Here is a 22429-nt window from a genome sequence, read left to right as displayed (position 1 = left end):
TCAATTCAATGGATGTATTTCCCACCTTTTAGACCGGTGTATTCACTAATATACATATATGATATATAGGGTGGTTCAAAAGTTGTCGCGAAAAATTTTTCAGACCATTATGGTAGAGTAACAAATTTCCAACAAAATTATGAGGTTTCCAATTTATAATAATATTTTTTATTGAGTTAAAAGATTCCTAAGAAAAAAAAAAATTTGACTTAAAATAATCAAACTTCAACCCTTTCTATCTTTTAAACGGTGAGGTTTACAAAAAAATCGTAAGAGACCATTTTATAGAGCAATCAATTTCTTATAAAATCTGAAACAAAAAATGAAACGAGATATTTTTTCAAATAGTTGGAAGCGAGATATGAATGTTTCTATCTAATAATAATAATAATAATAATAATAATAATACAGAATTTTGTGAGGCAGAGGACTTTCTCGTTACAATTAAGCGCTCTTACTTGGGGAGATTATCTTAGAGTTGTCTAAGAACATATTGGTCAGAGTAACAAAAGTGAAAAAAAATATTTTTTTTGACGCACCCTAATATCGGCTTTTGCAATAGGGATGATATGATTTCTAAGTGTCGTTTCGGCCATTTTTATTATATTATTATTTTTTATCGTTGTATGCAGTAATATTTATAATTTGATCATGGAGGGATATACGCAAAAGCAACGTTTACAAATTATTCCAATACATTATCAAAATAATCGTTCTCCAATTGCAAATTTTCGTGCGCTCTTCGAGGCTCACCTTGATCTGAGTTGTGCGATAAATAAAGAATATTGTTAATTCTGGTGCGAAGAAAAACTACAAATTATTCATGAACAACCAATACATTTGGCTAAATTGACAGTTTGGTGTGGTTTTTAATCTGGTGGATCATCGATCCGTACTTCTTTTGTAATAAAGCTGGTGACACTGGTACTTCCAATGGAGAACAGTAGAGTTCGATGATAACCAACTTTTTATGGTCGCAATTGGAAGAAGTTGATCTTGACAATAGCTGGTTTCAACACACAGCACGTGCAACAACCGAATTATTGCGAAAAAAGTATGAAGATTTTTCTGACATTGAATGGCCTCCAAGGCATTGTGATTCAACCGCATTAGACTTCCTTTTGTGTGGTTATTTGAAGTCATTGATCTTAAGCACTAAATCAGACTCTCTTCAAGCTTAAGAAGTCTATATTGAACGTGCTGTTCATGACATACGACTTGATTTAGCGGAAAAAGTACTTGAAAATTGGGTTCATCTAATTCGTTCCTGCAAAAGAAGTCGTGGATGCTTTTTGAATGATGGTATATTCAGAACTGGTTTACATGTATACAGGATAGTTTCTCTTTACCAATCGGAACTACAATAGTAATTTTTTTTAAAGGGTACCACTTGTGTGTAATTAAAGAAAAAGAAATCGATGTTTTAAGCAGTTTTTGAATTGTAGCCTTCTAAAGTGCAGCTCCATCAGTTTATATTTAAATGAGTTTTTTTTCAAAAATACATTTCTTTAAATTTGCTAAAATAATCACATGGAGACAAGTGATTCTGCATGCTATGTTTATAGTTTTCCATATAATGACATACCAGAAACGCCGTCATTTTTTTCGAGTCGCCGTTAGGAGATCGCGTGTTACGCGAAAAACATAAAATTTTTTTCTTCAGAAATTTTAATGCGTGTCCTTTAAATTATTATAAATATACCCATACAATTTTAAAACAATTAATACAATATTTCTTTTTGTTTTAATTCTCAAAACTCGCACCTTTTTAGGCATGAAAAATCTTTTAAATAAAAGTTTTATTTAAATATTAAATATTACATAGAATAAAATATTCCAACTTCTTACACAACACATTGATTAAAAACAAATGTTTTACAAATTAGCAAAATATTGTAAGTAGTCAGCAACTAGTTCGCAATTAGACAATTCATTTTTCATAACTAGTTTGTAGCTAGTTCGTTTCCTTAATTTTTGGTTGGTGTTGAACTGCTTTAACTATTTTTTCTAACTTCATGCTAAATGGTTATAATAGCTAGCACTTAGCTAAAGTGTCTTTGGTTCTTTTCATAAAATCTCAAAATAGCATAAAGTATTCAACTTCATATTTTCTCTCTTATATTAGTTCTCAATATGTCGCAGCTATGCATAAGTCAATACTTTTTCAAACCTTAATGAGGATAATTTTTTTTTCCATAAATATAAAGATTTCTTACTTGATGACTACATTCTTCTACGAGTAATTAACAAAACATAAGGAACGTAAATATAATTTTGGATATACCATCCAAACCATACCAAGCCTCAAAATTCCTTTTAGAAGAGAAGAGATGATAGAAATATAAACTTGTAATACCTGTGAACCCTACCACAAGTATAGTTGAAGCGCCGAAATGTAGGCAATTATATCTACAAGTTTAATTTCTTGCTCATTTATTAATATTAATTATAAACTCGTAACATAACATAACAGATTAATAACGCCATCTATTGGAAAAATAATGGGTTTCTTTTTACTACACCGAATATAAGTTATTACCTATAGACGTGGCTTTAAGACCTTCTCAAATTGAAATTGCATATTACAGAATTTTTTTTTCTGAGCAGTCAGTAACATTTTTTTTAACTCTCCGTAATCAACTCCATCATCTATAATTACCTTCAACTTTCAATATTAAAAAGTAGTCGCCGAATGCATATCCTGCCCTGCAGCTGTAAATCATGCAGCAACATTTTTGTGCAAGTTTACACACACATACACATAAACGGTAATTTCCGATTGGCGGAAGTTAATAACGCATTTAATGTGACTTAAATAAAGTATGAAATTAAAAAGCAATTTGTATTATCCGAAGCGAAGCGCACAAGCTCGCGAATTAATTAAAGCGTATGCACATAAACGGTGCTGGTAGCATGAGATGGTAAATGAAGAGAATGAAGCAATTATGAGAGTGCTGGCGTGCAATGCCGGCAAGTACAGGGAAGTGTCGAGAAAAATATTAAAAAAGGTTTGGAATGAAATTATACAATATTCATATCCTGAACAAGTTTTATAATATTAAGTTTCTGTCTGTATATATGCGAATTAGTCCCTCAGTTTTTAAGATAATCGATCTAAAATTTTCCGTAAGTCTTTTTCTACACAAGAAGCTGCTTTTTTTTTTTTGGAATCGCCGATATTGCACAATTATAGCATATAGCTGTCATACAAACTGCGCGTTAAAATTCTAACTAAAGAATTTTTATACTTTTTTTACTATTAAAAATGCAACTGTGAAAGTTCGGTGCAGCCGAAGTTAACGTTTTGTTTGCATTAATTGCTTTTTTCTTAAATTTTAAATGTTTTCGAACATTTTCTTCGCTTGCTCTGGCAAAAATTACCCGCTTCCGGTCAACTTGAGCACTAACTGCCCTAAATATGCACTTACACAACAAAGCGCAATGCCAAAGTAAATAGAAATGCCACAGCGTTGCGGTGGAGCATTTTGAAATCACGCTTTCTGCAATGACTCACCATTCAAATGGCTCAATTGCCTAGAAAAATTTGCATAAATGGCGCAGCTGAACGAACCGACTGACCCACTGGACTGCAAAGCGGGGCACAACGGTGAATAAGGGGCAAATGGATTACTTGAATGAATGGATGAGTGAATGAATAGCAGCACAAGTAAGTAGGTGGGCAAGTGCCTTGCTCTGCGCCTAACAGCAGGCAACGAAGCATGAAATACATCAATGCAAATGCGTGGCTAATGCACGAGCGCACACACACACATACACGTACAATATATACAGGAATAAATGCACTGTAGCAATTGAAGGAATCGAGCTGAGCGTGAGTGCTTTAAAAACATGCACACACATACACAGCCACACATATGCACTCCATGCTTTTATGCATTACAGCCGCCGGCAGTTTTATTGCAGTCATAAATCACACAAAAAAGTCCGAGTGTGGGTGTATGCCAGAGCGCAACAAAAGGGGCACAAGCGCTGAAACACGCGTCTGCAACTGAGGATTTGTCAACTCGGCAAGTGTATATGCGGCGTGTGCCGACCAAAAAATATATACATACTCAAGCTAAAAGCAATGCAACCCTCGGTTTGCATATTCTTCGAGCGGTCAGCGTATGACAAAATAACGAACTGCTGATGATTATTTCACAACCAACGGCAAGGGTGGAAAAGGGCGCCTGCAACACCGCTGTTGCGTTGTAAGTAATTGTGCTGTGCAACCACTGGTGGCAGGAAACTTTTGGCGAGACAATTTTTACAACTTATTGGGCCAATAACTGTTGCAGCAACTACAACACCAACAACAAAAAATAAGTAGTAAAAAGCGCACTTTGAAACGTGTGTCTACGTGCCACATATGCCGCGCGGCGGCACCGAGGCCAAATAATTTCTGTAGCAAGCGTGCGCTCAGGCAAACCTTCACTAAGTAGCTCACGCGTGTCGAAGCAAAGGCGTGTTTACTCATGTTTGTTGTTATTTTTTATGACATTTAATTGTGCTTTTGTTTTGTTTTATGATCTTTGGAAAACATAATTCTTTCCGTTTAATGCGATTTTCGAGCTGTCTGTGCGCCATATGACGTCTTGTTCCTGGAATTTGTCGCATTCGAAGAGTTTTTTTGTATGTGCTGCCCTTTTTTTATTTGGGTTTACTGGCATAGTCATACAAATAGAACTTTGTTGACTAATAAATGTTATCTTTATTTAGATATTTATAACTTCCGAAATATGAATGAAAATTATATAGTCCCTAAATTTTTATAAGTTAACAAAAATGCATAAATTTTTCAGATAACATATCTGTCTTCAAATATATTTTAGTTCAAAGGGTATCAAAAAACTAAAATTTGTCTGATTATTCATCAGAACTAACATTTTGCTCTATCTCATAATATACTTAAGCATAAATACTCATACATTAATATAAATCTCTTAGGTAAAGTGTAGTAAAAATTGTGTTGCCTACATTTAGGAGCATATTTTTGTCATTTCCAACAACCCAGGTACTCAAGCACTAAAAGCTTTACCAAATTTGCTTTCAAAAGTTGTTAAACAAAATTATTTTTACTATAGTAACACCAACTTCAATCTCATGCTACTCATATTTCACACATTCATACTGCCATCTACGATTAGGTACAATTTCCTGCTGCGCTCCCACAATCTCACTTATATTCTACAACTGTAATTGCATGCTTGGGCAGTGTTGCATTACCTATTTAATTACTAAAGACTTCAATTTCGAACACAGCTTCGTGCATTTGTCATTTGACACCCCATTTTACTGTACAAAACAGTCACTCACATGTTTGCCTCTCTTGAATTGCTACGAATGAATGAATGTCTTATACCGCCTGCTTTGCAAATTCTTGTTTGTAATTTTTGCTTGCTAAAATTTCGTATGCAATCAACGTTTCGCATATCAACTGGGTGATGTTTTGCGGTATAGCCCGCACGCGCGCCTAAAACTATGCGTATGCGTGACGTGGTGCAGTGTAGCGTGTCGGTATGGCAAGTAATGCGTATCATATTTTTTCTTTACACTTGGGAAGTAGATTTTAACTGCCGAGCGTCTGCGGTCTTAAGAGATATTTCTGTTTATATCTGTATAATCTTAGTTAATGCTGCAAGAACTAGGCTTCAGTTTTGTTTATATGTGCTGGTGTTATAATTGTAATTGAATCTGACAAAGAAAAGTTTGAGTTTCGCAGAGTTTGGGTTTTTACAGAGTGACTTTAATACTAATTATTTGTAGTAAATTGAAGAGCAAGTTAAAAAGAGTTGATATCATTGATAAAGTACAACATTTTTTCTAGGCTGAAATTAGCTACAGACTTCGGAAACACTTCTTTAAAAACTTCGTTTTCATTATTTTAAATTAGTAAGAACTTAGACTGAAATTTTTATATATAATAATATAAGAAACCTTATTGAAGACAGAAAAGGCGCAATAAAAAATAATAATAATATATTGATTTTATATCAATAACCGTTTGTGAATTTCAAACCAATTAAATCACGAACGAAATATTTTAGGAAGTGGTAGTAAAAGCAAATTTTTTAACAATTCTCGACACCATAGTGAAAAATGGTTTCAACATCACTGACAACCAAACCTTCGTTTTGAAACTCAGTCCCAAAAGAATCAATCATAAAACAAGCATATTTCTAAAAATGTATTTAACAATTTTTCTGAAAATAATATTTAAAGCTAGGCGTATAAAAAAAATTAATAAAAAAAATTATTAAAGAAAAAAAAGTTCGATACTATCCATACAAGTAGCTATACGGAGGGATTATAGATCCCTAGAGATAAGTTTCATACTTGGTTTAATTTTCAAACCCAGCCTTTTAAAACGAATTGGTTTTAATGCAATATACTGAAACTAATGCTAGACAGAATAAATATCTAAGAACAAGTTTAATGAAATTTGATAATCAATTTTGTGTCTGAAAATCTACAATATATGATATAAGATAGTGTATCGAATGGCATTAAACGTTTAGACAAGAATATTCATAGCTGTTTTGGGGTGGCGTAAGTCTTATCAAGCAAATTTCATTAAAAAATATTTGAAATTAGCTTGCTAGAGTTTAAATGCACTCACCAAAAATAATATCTTTTTAGAGAAAGAAATTTTCTGGGGGATATTCTACTCTCGATTTTTTTTTCTATATTTAAAGTTTAACTATTTAAAAACAGAACTCTACAAGACTATATTTCAAAACTCAAATTATTTTCGTTATTATATCGGAGATATAGACATACGGAGAAATAACTCTACACCAAACTTTAAACGCGCTTTCCTCAAAACTGTGTTTTTCAAAACGATAGCCACAATTTCACTGGTTCTACTTGATGAATTTACCTGCCATATTTAGAGAGTCTTTTATATAGACTCATTTATGTCTGGAATTATCCATATCCCGATTTTAAAATTTCACTATTTATATTAAAATTCTAAACTTCTTAAAAACAGTGTTAAAATCTTTTTTTTTCAGGCAGTCACCATTTCGTGGAGCAAAATTTTGCCAACTTTCCTCCCCAAAAACTCCGTAGAACCAGGTATTACGACATTATTCTAGATTATACTCTTTTTTTGGCTTCAGGCTGCCAGGAGGAATCAGGAATCGAAACCTCACTTCATCAGCTGATTCTTGTAATGTTAATGAATAACTAATAAAAAATGGAAAGTAAAAATATAAGTTGCCTTTTCGTTATGAAATTTCAAAATTTACCTGAAATTCGTGTCGCTTATTTAGTATACCCTCTTAATTAATTATTGTGAGAATTAAAAAGTTTGGGTGGATAATTGGTACTTAGCCCAGCCCTTAATATGATATTAAACAAAATGAGTATAAAAAGTGCGTGATAAAAATTCATGTGGCATACTCCTATAACTATATAACTAAATAACGTGATTTTACAAAATTAAATTCGAAATCGAAAATAAAAAATTTATATTTAGCAAGCTCAGCAAACATGCATTGAAATAGGTATATATATATATGTATGTGTGCGCCATATATGATATTAGCAATCAAATTAAAGTGCTTAAAATTTCCTGAACAGCTAGCATTTGCTGCACTTTAGTCAGTCGTAGAAAATCATTAAAAAAATAGAAATATATTTTCCAATCGCTCACATGCTGCTTGCCTCACCAACTTCACTTAGAGTTGCACGAATAGTGCGCAAGAAAGCACTAAAGCAATTTGGGTGAGGCAACGAAAATTTGTGCACACACGCCGAAATGAATCAAGGAAATAGCGACGATGTCGACAAGGCAACGATTGATTGCTCCCAAGGGTCGACAGCAGCAGCCGGAGTGTTCAGCTTGGCAGAAAGGGAAAGCGAAAAAATGCAGTTAGCGCGCTGTGCGACGCGTTAATGGTGGTGTCACTTGCAGCAACGCGGCGATTAGAATTTTTACGACGCACACGCACATACGCAAATACTCCATACATATGTAAGTATGTGTGTATGTGAGTATGTGAGAAGGTAAGTGGTAAGAGGGTGCGTTGTTGCTTGAACGCTGCAATCAGCAACACCCTTTTGTGTATATAACGGCATTGCAAGTGGCAAATAGCAAGAAATCAAGTGTTGCACTTCACACAAGGCGAAGCAATAGCAGCAGCAGTAGAGGATGTGGCAGCAAAAGGAAGTGCTTCCACAGGACATAAATGCTATTTGTAGCTGTTATTATATATGTACATATGTATGTGTGTGAGTGTGCTTTCGGGCTCCCTGGATAATTGCGCGCATTTAACCCGCTACCCAACACGGCACGCACAGCGCGGTAACCAAACAAGAAATTATTGCAATTTCGCAACCAATTCGACCAATTTTCTTCTTCAGAGAGTGAGGTGGTGGCTTTTGGTGGTGCAGATAAGCAAATGACTTCCGCTCTGCATCATGTACAATTTCCTTAACTACATCTTAGTCGAACGGCTTATATGACTGGCGCGGCAACATGGGAAATGCATTTTCCATGGGTGTCGCTGATAAATTGCGGAAATGAGCCCGCAAGCGTGGGAGCTGCCGCCAGTGTGGGGTAGCCCTGAATATGCGTATAATCATTGTTGCAAGGAGCGATTTAAATGTGTTAAGATTATTAGAAGTTATCGCACCGCTGCTGAGAAAGCTGAATAAGCTAAGAAACGCACATACAGTGCGCGTTAGGGTATTATATCTAATCATAAGTTTTGCTAAGCCGCTTAGTGGCCGGTGCGGTGCGTGCGACGCGCTGTGGTGCCACTCATAAATGTGGTAAGTCGTTACTTACCATCAGATTAATAGTTAAAGCAAAAATATGATTCTACATTATGTTTGTTGTATTTTCGAATTTAGAACCGCATTGGGATTTGAGTTTTGTCATCAACAAAAAGGACAAAGGAGTGTGCCAGTTGGCAAAGTCATTAAAATAAATGCGAATTGTTGTGGGTTAATTAACTGCTTTACTTATATATATATATATTATATACGAATCTATCTGTATGTGTAAGTAGACCTAATCTTCTTCAAATACTGCATGGAGTTAGAGAAGTTATAATGTTCTGTAGCCACTCTACATAAGATAAGATTTATATTTGAAAATTATAATGATTTGTGCTTTTTCGCAATTGTATGAAGTTCCAAACTTGCAGATGAAAATAATAGCATCAGACTCCAAGCGAACAGGTTGGTTCGTAAAGACTTTACTGAGTCAATCTCTTGCCGATAAAGCAGTTGCAAGCCTTATTAAAGAAGTTATTTCTATGATGTTGAGAGAGATCAATGGATTATTTGAAGCTTTTAATAACTCCTAAATAGTATGACAAGAGGCTAAGAGATGCGTTAAGCTGCCATTCCAGCGGCACCACTGAAGAACGTCCTTCCATTTGGATATCGATTAGGTTTATATTTTAAAACAAGAAGAAATGTGGGAATGGTTTTTCAAACTTGCCATCATGGAACTTTATTGCTGTTAAGCTCCCATCGATAGTAAGCATTACAACTAAATTTTTTGAAGTCTAACCAAAACGGAAAAAAAGAAAAGAATATTTCCTGTAACCACGAAAGTCGATTCTGAGTAACCGGAACAGCCCCGGATTTTTAACCGGCCAAGTACTGTCAACTCGGCATCGTTCCGCAAAACTACTTCAGAAATGTTTTCTGCCGCTATAACAACAACAACAAAAGATTGTGGTCTACCAACACCCTATTTTTCAGGATCTGAAAAGTGTCGACAATTCCCGTACATATCAGAGGTTACCAAAACTCCGGCGACAAAAAATACTGAAACTATTTTTCTACTGCAGTGAATGAATGACGATTATCGGATTAGCCTCAAGCAAGCAATCGGGAGCCAAATGGAGTCCGCGAAAGTCAACTTGCTGGGATCATTTTGCGCGCTGTTCTTAAAAATGCTGTGTTTGTGGTAAAATACGTTTTTCGAAGCCAAACGGAGCGACATAGTGTTGTTGAGAGGCAAACGGAGACAAGTGAGCTATGGCGTGAGCACCCCTGGAATAAATATTATATTTAAACTGCTCTATTATATCGCTGTAGTCAGTTAGATGCTGTTAGTAATTCAGAGTTTCTTGTTAAGGGTTCTCTAATTTGAAGACCACACTGCTATCCATACATTCTCTGAAGTAATTGGAATCGCTGACAAAAATCTTAGTGTATAATGAATATCTATCGATTCTTCCAAATTTACAGTGTTTTTGTACTTTTTTTATAAACAGAACGATAGTGTTTTAAAGAGCAGTTTAATAACAACTGAAATCGAAAACAAAGATGAAAGGAATGGGTCGAATTCCTTACTTTGGAATCCCATGTTGCTTCTTATGTGCACTCATTCTGAAAATATGTGTTGAGTCAAACTATAAGCATCGCACTACTCCCTTGACAAATTTTCAAACTTAAGAACAAAAATTATTTGCTTCTGAATCATTACATACAAGAGAATATTTACAAAGTGTTTATGTCCTGAAAGTTGTGTTTTAATACTAAAGGATATTTCCTTGAGCTCGTACATCTATATTGAACGCTTATATTATATAGCTTATCAACTAACTAACTTCTAAATAAGGTATACCCATAACTACTTACCTCAATGTATCCCTGTACGCTGTCGCACTGTTGAAGCACCAAAATCGCCGAGTTAAATTTCAAAGCCGAGAGCTCATCGGGCGAGCAGGGACTCAAGAAGCCGCTATCCGCATCACTGTGCGAAGACAGTGGTCTGGGTTTACGTATTTTATACGGCACATTACGACTTGGCACCGGGCCCGGATTGAATAACACATAGTTCGATTCGATCGGCACGGTACGTGCGCGTAAATGTTCCTTGCTGTCCAGCAGCATGTGCTGCAGATGTAACATATGTTCCGAACTGACCAGCGCTGAGACAGCACGTTGCTCGGTGCTTAATACACCGGCACCATCGGAAATAGAGGAGCAGTTCATTTTATTGTCATTACCTGTGGAACGCTTGCCGCCCTTATTATTTGCGCTGTCTGCGCTGCTGTTTGCAGATGAGTGTTTCGACGAGCGAAACGGTGAAAGATTCAGAAAGGTTAAACGCTTTTTTGTGCGTTGCAGCGTTGTTTGCGAAGACGTCGCTGAGGTGGATGAGCTCGTTGAATTGGTTGAGGTGGAAGATTCTACCAAAGCAGTTGATGTAGTTGTGGTGGTGGAAGCGGTGGTATTTGTGTCCTTTGATTCCTGGCTATTTGACATGCTCGGCGCTGCATCGAGTACTTCGAGTAGCTGCTCCAAACTGGCGGACTCTCGTAGTATAGGCTCAACGGTATTTGCAACAGGCTGCACCGCCAATGCCTCTAAGTTAGCATGCACTAATTGCTCATTCGTGTATGGATTTGGTATGCCAATATCAGTTATGGGTTCCTCTTCAAAATCATCCGGATCGATGACAAAGTAGTTGTGATGATCGAAATTCGCCGTGTTCGCTGCACCGCCGCACGCCTCCTCAAATGTTACCTCTACAACGAGTGTGTCTTCGTCCGCTGGCAGTTCCTCATTGTAAATCACTTCGGGCACAATTTCTTCTTCACTAAAGTTCAGATTTTGACGCGAACTAAATAACGGATCACGTAGACCATGTACTGCTGACGGCTCAAACATGCCACCTAACTGTGCATGTGTTCGTTGACGCATGGCTTTCTCATTGATAAAGTCTACGGGATCGAATAAACAATAGTTGTCCATATGGGATACGTGTGTCTTACGCTGACGCACCGGTAAGTTCTTCAATTTCTCACTGTAGTCCGCATCATTATTATTCGAAGCATTCGAATTCGGTGGGCTGGCATCAGGTGGCGCCGGTGGCGGTGGTGAGATCTCATTCGATGAGGATGTGACATCGTCTTGCGTCACACTACTCGCTGTAAGTGACTTCTGCGAACCGCGACTAAGCGATGCAAATAAACCACGCGCCAAACAATTCTTCAGCTCAGACACACGACCTTTATAGGGACTAGACTGCGCACTTGCACTACCCCCCGCATGCTCGCTGCCATCATACACACCCAAACGCGCATTCAACTTACTCAACTCTTTGCGTTCCTTCTTGCTGAGCACAACCTTACCGCGCGAAGGTGTCGCTGGTGCCGACAGGGAGACACCACCCTCGTTGGATGTTTGCATCGCGAGATAGCGCGAATCACGCGTTGGCATTTGCGAGATCGGTGGCGGCGTTGGTGGTGGTGGCTCACGATAAGGCGGTGGCTGCGGTGAGTGCTGCGCCGAGAGGCCACATTTCGCGAACTGTGAGTTCGTAATGACCGTCGTAGACTCATAACTCACAGGAAAATCACAAAAGAGCTCAGTAAACTGTGTCGAATCGGCGCCGGTATAACGTCCATTGTAGAAACTTAATTCCATGTAGTTAGCGTCACGTATGGCGTTCGGATCATCGCGAAACTCGTGCGTGTGTGTAAATGAGTCATTGCAGAGATTACGATTGATATGCGGTTGCGAAGCATGCAATGAAGGCGAGCCAATCGACTTCGGTATTGTGCCAGGCGCGCTGTTATGTGAGTTTAGCGATGCAGTTAACGGATTATGATCGGCGCTGAAGTCACCGGTGGGCGAAGACGCACTAGCAGCGTTATTCGCGTTACGATCTGCGCCAGCTATTGACTTGCTGTGTCGCAGCTTATTGGACTTTTCTTTACACTGACGTTGTGACTTCGGCATGCTGCTTTGTAGTTTCGTAGTGGATTTATGTATACGTTGTGGCGGTGGCGTTATTGTTACTTCGTTGGGTATCGTTCGACGTCGCAACTTTCTACTTACCTCCGCCGCAGACTGTTGGCTTTCATTAATTGCATTATTGTTTCGTTTATTATCACAAATATTTACTTGGTTGTCTTCGGTGGTATTCTCCTCAATGCCCGCCGCAGCGCTTTTAGACGTCAAAGCTTTCACTGAGAGTGCGGTGCTTTCGGATGCTGCATTCTGTTGTACCTTCGCATGGGCCAAACCTCGTGGCAGTTGGATCGAAGCGCTTGCTACTGTGTGAGGACGTCGGTTCCGTCTCTTTACAGTGCCGGTAAATGAGCTGGGTGAGTCCCAGTCGTAAATTGATGTTTTTAAATACACACTTAGCGCGCTGGCATTTTCGTTGACGGCTGTGTTCTCCGGCTTGCCGCTGCCAATTTTGTTTCGCCGTTCTGTTTGGCAGTTATTGTTATCCTTCACCTCATGTTGGTCACTCGTCTGTGGCGTGTCAGAATCTTTTGCTGCAGCTCTTCGGGTTTTATTGGCTTTAGCCGTGTTCCGTGTACTATCCAAGCTGGCGTGCGCTGTGACTTCCACTAACACTGTTTCATTATCATCAACACTTTGCTCTTTGTGCTCAGTTGCTCTGCCGTTATTTTGCGTATCGTTTACATGTGGTGTTGTTGCAGATTGAGGTCGTCGGTGTTGGCTAGACATTTTCGTTGCCAATAATTAGAAGGAGATTGGGTACACTGCAGCTCACTGAACATCGCATTTAGGGTAAAATAGTTGTTTCTGGAATTTGTCTTGAGATGTGGGGTGGGTAGGAGTTTTTTATAAGGGGTTAACTGCTTTTGCATGCTTTTGAGTAGCATTCTGTTGTTGTTGTGTGTTGAAGTGTTGCTTGCTGCAGTTGTATACGCCTATGTGGACCGCACCGCTTGAATTATCATAAGTCGTTTTTTAGTTGTTTGCTTTATGTTGCTTGTGTATTCGAGCAATTTTAATATGATTTCACAAGCGCAATTCTGTTTCACATTCTTTCACGTTTCACTCACTGCTTTTTTTTTGAAAATTTTTTTTTTTTTGACCAATGCAAATTCTGCACATTTTCACGCTCAACTGACCAAGCAAACAATTGGTCGTTGGCTTTGTACTGTGCGCTAAGTTACAGTGCTTTCTTACTTCATCATTTTACTTCGTTATCACTTTTTTCACTTTTCACTTTGTTCACTATTTTCTGGCTTTTTGGTTTTTAATTTATCTGCGCATTTTTTTGTTGGCCTAACTGTGTCGTTAAAATAAAATGAAATTAATGGTTTCATAAATCTTCATCCTTATGTGCCTTATCTCCACCCTTAGCTTGGCTATCAAATAATTTCTTTTTTGCCGTCAAACGGATACAGAAAGTGTAAGACTTAATGGATTTTTATTGTATTTGCTTTCAAACAGTGAAAAAGTCCAAAAAAAAAAAAAGTATTAAACCGTAAAATCATGTGGAAGATGGAAGTGCCAACGGCATTTTTGGCAATCACCGAGCGGCTTTCACCCTTTAGGCAGGCAAAGTATCTGTAAATTGCTATTGTGCTTTCGTCGAAGCTTTTGCTTACTTTCATGCGCTTTTCTCTTCGCTTTGTTAATTATTATTCAGTTTTTTTATGAGGCTGTTTTTTTCACTTTAAATTGTATTTTGCAGCAGAAAAAATTATTAAGCCAGCAAAAAATATATATACAAAGAAATGTGTGAGGACAAAGGCTGTCCCTTAAACTTGAGAATATTTAAGCATAGAAATACATATATATCTAATCAATATAAAGTCAGGGTTTCTCAAATTTAACTAGTCCTTCCTAATAGCGAGATATCGTAGTCAAGCTCAAAAATATGGAGAGGCAAATAAAACTTTAAACTCTACATATGCTCGAGTTTTGCACTCCTAGAATAGCTTATAAGAACTTATTCTTTATACAAGTTCCACCATTATTGATATGAGGAACCGTACTAAAAGAAAAAAAAAACAATACAAGAGAAGCTACTGAAGGGTTTTGGATGCGACCCAGCTCCAAAAAGGCCACATTATAGCAACACTAATTCTACTACTAGCGCGTAACTAAATCATAACTACTTAACAGCAAATTTTAATGTGCTACTAACTCAACTGTGGTGATGGCTTTAATTGTCTAATTAGTAAACTGAAATAGCAATCAAAGAGTCGAGCGTCCAGTAGTCGCCGCTGGCAGCCCGTTGAACCAGTCGTTCGCATTGTACGAGTACGTGGCAGCTCTTAGAAATACGCTATGTCTAGCAATAAGTTGTAAATTTGCAATTTTCCAGCCACTCGTCAACCACATTGCGCACCACCCGCCCCGAGAAAGTTAAATTGCCAAGACAACCGAGCAAATTGATTCACGCTGTTTTGTTTTTTTCTTCATTTTGTACGCTAATGAACTCCAACAAGTTGCATAATTGTTGGCGCATGATGAATTTAAATGGCAATGAAATGAGCTGTAAGCCGAAAACGAAATGGGCAAAGTAATATGCATAGAAAGGGAGAGCAATATGCATATACAGCGAACTGGCCGTCCAGCAGAACTTTTGTCATTACCTGCAAGGCCGTTGTAATTTCACGTTACTTTTGTAATTAAAATGTAAATTTTTAATTGAATTGCGAGCGTCAAGATTGTCGGTTTTTGGGGCGGTGAAGTTTATGTGAAGAAAGGCATACAATTAGGCGCAGCAATGACTTATTACAATTATATGAGGTAACTACTTAGGAAATTAGGTTAGTGTGTATTACAAGTTGATATTACACTGTGTTTATTTTGTTATGAGAAAAAGTATGTAAGTAATAGCTGAAATGTTGAGCGACATACTTTTAGGCGCTTAAATTGCTAAAAATATAATTTGTGCGTCACACAAGCAGATATTTGTTAAAAAAACCTGTACATGCTACTAGCAATTACTGACATATATTTGTTTGAATACATGTTTACATAGAACCGAAAACAATTGCACAAAACGTAGTATAGTTATAGGTGCATGACAATTAATTTCCTGTTTTCAACGGATAATATCAGCGATTTCGAGTAAAATTCGCCAAATTTGATTTATTATATATTTTTTGTTCCATAAAATGTAGTATAGTTTCAGGCGCAGGAAAATTTGAGTATTGAAAAATTGAGTAATTTTGCGTTTTACTGATATTTTATAATGAAATTCTCAAACTATGTTTTATTAAACTTTTTTTGTAAAAAAAATGCAATTTGTATGACTTCAAGACTTGTTTTAGAAAATTAGCTACTTTCAAAAACATTTTTTTCTTCTTTAATTATATAAAAAACTTGAATTGGCTCTATAACTAGAATAATGTTAAAGATAATTGTCTTGTCAGAAAAGAATCTGTTCGCATATAATAAAAACGCCTTATAGTATGCTATAAAATTTTATAATTATCTTTTATTTCCAACTTAAACACATTTCTTTCCAGCAACAACAACACAACTTAGTCGTTAACTAAGCAAATACTACTAGTAGTACAAAAACAAAAGCAACTGCAACCATGAAGTAGTAAGTACACTACATCTAATGCAATACACTACTTCGCTTCAATGCAATACTTTGCGTCAACTTTCACCGCCAGCCAGCGTCAGAGAGAGACAGTGGCGAGAACGAGTGCTTAGAGTCAACGAGGAGCACTCATCAAATGTCACAATCCTTGATATTTACACTGCGCAACATTGAAAGCTCACCAGCAACGGTCAACATATATTACAGTAGTAGTTGTAATCATCAAATACAAATAGAATTGGTCAGCCATGTGAAAAGCTGTGCAAACAGTTAGAGAGCAAAGTGAAGCACCAAAAATAAAACCACCACAAAAATGATGAAAAAGAAACTTAAAATAGTTGAAAAACGCATTTCTCAAAGTAAACAAATTTAAAGCGTAGCATAAGTGTGGCAGCACATAAAAGTGAAAGAGATTAAAAAGCTCGTCACTTAATGAAGATTCTAAAACTTGCACTTAGAGTTGCTAAAGTTTTAGTTAGAAAACGGGCGCATACTATGAGATTGTAGACACATTTCCAACAATGCGCCATGAACAACAGCACCAACACACACACATGCACTCTGCGAAGAAAAGTCTCAACTCTGCAGAGCAGCTACTGTCAATAGCATGTATACATGCTTCACGACGCTCTTTCAACTCATTCCATTGCTGTTGCACAACACTTTTGCTTTACTTTTTTCCTGCTTTTATTTGCCTCGCTGCAAATGCATTGTGCGGTTTTGTGTCAAAATCTTACCGAACTTTTGTGGCAAGCACAGCAAATTTACTCACTTTTCATTTGTTTTGGCTGCCAACGCAGCTGCACATCAACCGAAAACTGATAGCAGCTCAACTCCATTCAGCGCGAGCAAAAAGGAAATGCAGTAGAAACTTCGAACTGCTTTTAAGTGTGACATGAAAGCGCTGAAAGTGCTCCAGTGGCGCTGGCATAACAACTGTGCCACGATGCTCTAGTTTTTTTTAGTTATATTAGTATGTATGTGTGTATATTTGCGGATATGGATGTGTGTATTTTTGGCAGATTTTTGAATAATATGCAATGCTTGTTAAAGTGGTTTCGCGCCTTAAAGTATGCAATATGTTTATATTTTGCAGTAATTTTGGAAAATATGAGAATGAGCACGAGAGAAATTAAAATTAAAAATTATGTAGAGGAGTATTTTATGTTGGCTACAACACCCCAAAACTTTTTGGTCGCAAGAACCTTGAAATTCGCTTATTTTTTCTTTCGATAATCTCTCGTGGATTGGCTTTTCTGATGGTACTTGTCAAAAATAAGTACGAAGTACTATTCTAACCCTCCATTCTTATCCGTAATTCTTAAAAAGCTATTATTAAGTAACCTTAACAGCCATTCAAGTTAGTTGTAACAACAAATGACAATACAAAAATCTTTAGTGTCAAAAACTTCCAAGAACAATTTTTTTCGACAAACAGGATAAAGCTTAACTATTTTAGTAACTTACTACACACATATATATATATATTTCCAATATACTTCTATTTTTTCTAATAACCAAAGAAAAATTTCATATTTTAAATTAACTCCTTAATGTATGCTTTAAATAAGCATTTAATTCCCTATATTGACAAAAAATAGTAAAACTTGTTGTTTATGTTTAACTAAATCTGTTTTACAGATAAGAGATTTTGATCTCGTGTATATTTCACACGCATATTTACATAACCACCAAGCCAAAAACCAACATATCCTACCTACATACCTAACTGCTGTCCAAGCCACTCATAAAAATGTAAATAAATGCCCGTTGCTACTAAATTATGCATACACCACTGAGAACTGAAGCTTTGCTTTGCGCAAACCAAATGAAATAATAATAAAGGATTTTGGCAGTGATTCGCATAAAATATGCAATTGGACCAAAAACGCATTAAATGAGCTGAAGCTGCAAGCCAAAGCCAGATACATATGTATGAGCCAACATTATATTAAAGATTTTACAACTCTATTTAAAGATTGGAGCACATACATACTTATGTATATAACCGCACGCATATTCACTCCAGCAAGCAGCTCCACAAAGGCGACCTACATTTTGCATGTATGTGTGTGATAATACTGACTGAGCAAAGTAAGGTAAATATTTGAGAGGAGCATGTAAAAGAGAGATGAACTAAAATAAAGCTGATAAAGGAAAGAAACAGTAGAGAGATTGCTTGAGGATACTTGTGCGCTGCTCCTTTGTGCTTTGTATGTCGAAGTAAAACGCTGTAAAAAGCATACTTCAGGGCGCACAAGCAATGATTGTACTTATTGGTTTATTAGCACTAATTGAAAGCGCTCTAACGAGCAACAGTGTCTTTAAGCGACATCAGATATATAAAAAATCGCAAAAATAGTAAACATTTTCAGAAAAATGTTCAGCAAAATTTTCGGCTTTTGAGGCATAAACAATGCAAAGACAAACTTCTAACATAAATTTAGGCTACAGCTTCTGCACCAGCGACTACACATTAAATTTACTCCGCCGAAATGCCTTCGCAAATAATTGTGTTCATAACTTAGAACTGCAGCGCAGCGGGCATGTCAAAACCCATTAACTAAGTCGACAAATTTGTGCAAGCCTTCCAGCAAAAATTTCACCAGCGCATACCAGTTAAACGCAGTGTCAGTGTCCTTGGCTGCCAGAATTGAGTGAAATGCAGAAAGAAAGGAAGGAAAAAAACTAAGAAACGTTTCAAAAGCAACTGAACAAAAATTGCAAAGTAAATATTTTCAGTCATAATTTACTGCCCACTGCCTGAGCGGAAGCCGGCACAGCAAAAGGATTTCACAAAAAAAAAAAAAACCAGCAGAAGCGCACACAAACGTAGAAACGCACAAAACTGGTAATGGATGACGCTTGAATATGGGCACGCGTTGAGCTCATAATTTTAGCCGGACCATTTTGCTTAGAAAACTCCATTGGTCCCACGCTTCACCCGCTCCGCGCAAGCATTATGGTATTTTGTTAGATTTGCAAGCGAAAATGTATTCCAATGCCTGCGAAGTGACTAGGCGACTATATGCGAAAGCACTTTTTATGATTACTCCAGCATAATTTTGGGCTTTATCGCTTAGCAGTAGTGCTATATCTGTATATGTGTGCGAGTTATGAGCTTAGCGTAGCATTTATAATGGCCACCACAGTGTAGGTTGACAACGTGTTCATTTTTCGTTGTTGTTTTTTGAGGGATTCAGAAAGGGTGACGCAAATTCGTTGCATAGCTGCCGGCGTGCTGCATTTTTGTGTGTATGTAAAGAGAGGAATTATATGAATAACTATAATTTAGTTGCCTTTGTCACGTTTAAATTATTTAGGGGCATTGAAACCGGGTACCTTAATTAAATAAATTTAAATGATAAATTAGAGTGGGAGAGGAAAGTCAAATAATTTAAATAAAATAGAAGAAAAATCTTGAGAAATTCTTTAGAATTAAATTTTGTGGCTCTGCTTTACAGCAGCTAATATTATGAATTTTTGAAAATATTTTTTTTATCTATTTGCATCTAATTTTATTAGCTATATGTTGCTTTTAAGAAAAAGTCTTTACTAAAAAACGTTTGAACATTTGATTTTATCGAAACGGGTGTGAGACTTGGCTTAAGTAACACAATATGCCTAAAGGTATGTTATATATAATTATGACATTTTTTCACTGTTAGAATGCAAGCAGTGGATGTATTTAAGAAGCTTGTAGATAGTAGCGGATCAAGTTAGCAAAATATGGAAAGCGAAGTTAGTTAAAAGTTATAATTAGAAAAATTATAAATCTATATATATATTTTCACTATTTTATAATATTTGGAATTATTTATGCCTAAAGCAGTCTACTATATATTGAACACCAGCAATACCATAAAAATATTTTTTTGGAGTACGAAATTGGTTAAAAGTATGACAGTTTCTTCTACTTGTATATATAGATTATTCCCAAATTTTTCTTTCAACTATGACATTTCATTAATTTTGGTTTGAGACTTTGCTAAAGTATCACAATTTGACTAAAGGTACGCTACAATTAAGTATGTTATTTTCGAACTCTTTACATGAAAGCCTTGCATACATTTAAGGATTTTGTGGATATTAGTAGATCAAGATAACTAAATGTGGAAAGCGAGGTAACTTAAAAGTTGTAATTACGAAAATTATAAATATATACATATCTACTTTTCCTATATAATATTTATTTTTATTTATGATCACAGCGGTCTATAATCCAGCCAGTAAGCAATAAAATTTATTTTTTGTAGTTAGTAATCGGTTAAAGGTATAACATTCTCTCTCTAATTACAAATTGTTCTCTGATCAACGAATTTGATTAAAGACTTTCTTTAAGTATGAAGACATTACCCCTAAAAGTGTGTAACAAATACACTTTTGTTTTAGAAAAATGCTTTATTCTTCAACAACTAACCATTGCATACATTTAGGGCGCTTCTGAATAGACAATTGAAGTAATATCTACAACCACATTAGAACCAAAATTTTAAAACAACTAAATCTCTGAATTACCGTTATGATGTTTGCCTAAAAATATATATACAATATTCCTTCCGACTTTTCAGTCCACGCATCCACTGCTCTATTTGCTTGACCAACTAAACGTTGCCTTTGTTGTTGGCGCTCTCCTTTTTCCAAACAATCAACTACTAATCTAGATAACAGTTTAACCCATTTTATTGCATTTAGAAAAGAGACTACTATAAATACCTTAAGAGCGCACCGAAAGAGGGAAACGCAATGAGATTTTCTTACAGCCGTACCCCCACTCTTAGAGCGCTGCTGCTTGGAACGGGGTCAAATGACAATGTGTAACGGAATTATCCACTTTCTTCTTTGTGTGTTCACTTCATTTTTCGAGCGATTTAATGGTACATTGAAAGCAGTCTCATTTTTCAATCGCAAAGCACACTGAGATGATAGGGGCTTAACACAGGAAGCGTACTTGTACCGTTATGTGTTTTCGCATGCCAACGCAAAGATGCGAGCGTATACATGCGTTTATGGCGGCGGATATGAGAATATGCGAATGTGAGGAATGTGAGCGCTTACGCCCATTTCATGTACTCATATTCAAGTGTTTGTTTAGCAATTCTTTTTGCGCTTTTGTTGGACAAACCGAGTCTGAAGGCGGAGGGTAAGCAGTGGCGCTTAATTTCCGCTTAGCCCAGCACATTTTTGCGATACAAATAAGCGCACATATGCTCTCGGCTCAGCAACATACACATACGCAAAGACAAAGCCAATGCATATAGGGCGACAAAGAGTCAATCGTTGACGTCCTCTTCAAACGCTCCCTACATATCCGACATTTGTTTGTAGTTGTGCGTTTATTTGTTTGTTTTGTATTCTAAGTACACAGGCGGGCTTCCGCCAGTATCTTTCGCCTCAATGCGGCACTTTTTCGTGGGCGGGTGAATACTTCCGAGGCGGAAGTGTTTTGTGTAGGTTAGGTGAGCGTTGTGCACACACATGCGCTTTGGGTGTATTTCCGCGTATGTGGAGACGCTTCTAAGCGTACGTGTGTGGGTCAGCGCCTGTTTGTATGCTTCCATATAAAGCTGCGATTTAATTGTTAGTTGTGTTTGCGTTACTCCATATTTGTTTTTTTGCAACCACCTCTGTCCTCGGTTACAACTTGCTTTATGGTTGTGCTGTAAATTGTAACTGAATAAATTGAATTTCAATGCAGACTTTTATGCGCTTTTACTTAGTAATGGATTTGTGTTTGTAGCTGCTGTAAAGTCATTGGATTTATTTTGAGTTACGATTGAAATGTTGGACTGATGAAATGGTATTTGCCATGTAACATTTTAGAATAAATATAAAAATGTATTAGAAATCTATAGCTTTGTGGGTTTATGGTTTCAAAGCCGCCTTTTAGGGGCATATATATTCGTAAGCCAACTTGAACTAATGTGATTAGAAAAGAAGATTATGTGGAAGACATTTTATACAAATTCATTTAAAGAGTTTTTCAAGCGGAAGTGACATGAAAGAAAATAATTTAAATATATTTTTAAGTATTTCGAAAAAATATAAAATTCAAATAAATTTGACTAAAGATAAAGAAATTTTAGAAAGAAACCATTTTGAAATGGAGTGCGTTAAAGCATTTGT

At 36.6% G+C, this 22429-nt stretch overlaps 1 protein-coding gene across 3 annotated transcripts in view; it reads right to left on the bottom strand.

Moving 5' to 3' along the window:
• sick (sickie) overlaps positions 1-22429 on the bottom strand; it is a 417791-nt gene that overhangs the window by 349491 nt on the left and 45871 nt on the right. Inside the window, exon 1 of one of the 3 annotated variants that reach the window (XM_070107211.1) lies at positions 10606-13455. The exons of the other annotated variants lie outside the window; for them this stretch is intronic. Within the exon in view, the coding sequence (XP_069963312.1) occupies positions 10606-13455 (2850 nt within the window). Of the gene's footprint in view, positions 1-10605; positions 13456-22429 lie in introns of those variants that run through there. 3 annotated transcript variants of the gene reach the window in all.

The sequence above is a fragment of the Bactrocera oleae genome, chromosome 3 (genome assembly GCF_042242935.1).
Source record: "Bactrocera oleae isolate idBacOlea1 chromosome 3, idBacOlea1, whole genome shotgun sequence".
NCBI classification, from domain to species: domain Eukaryota; kingdom Metazoa; phylum Arthropoda; class Insecta; order Diptera; family Tephritidae; genus Bactrocera; species Bactrocera oleae.
The sequence above is the reverse complement of the archived record's forward strand: the minus strand, read 5'-3'. Positions and strand labels throughout refer to the sequence as shown.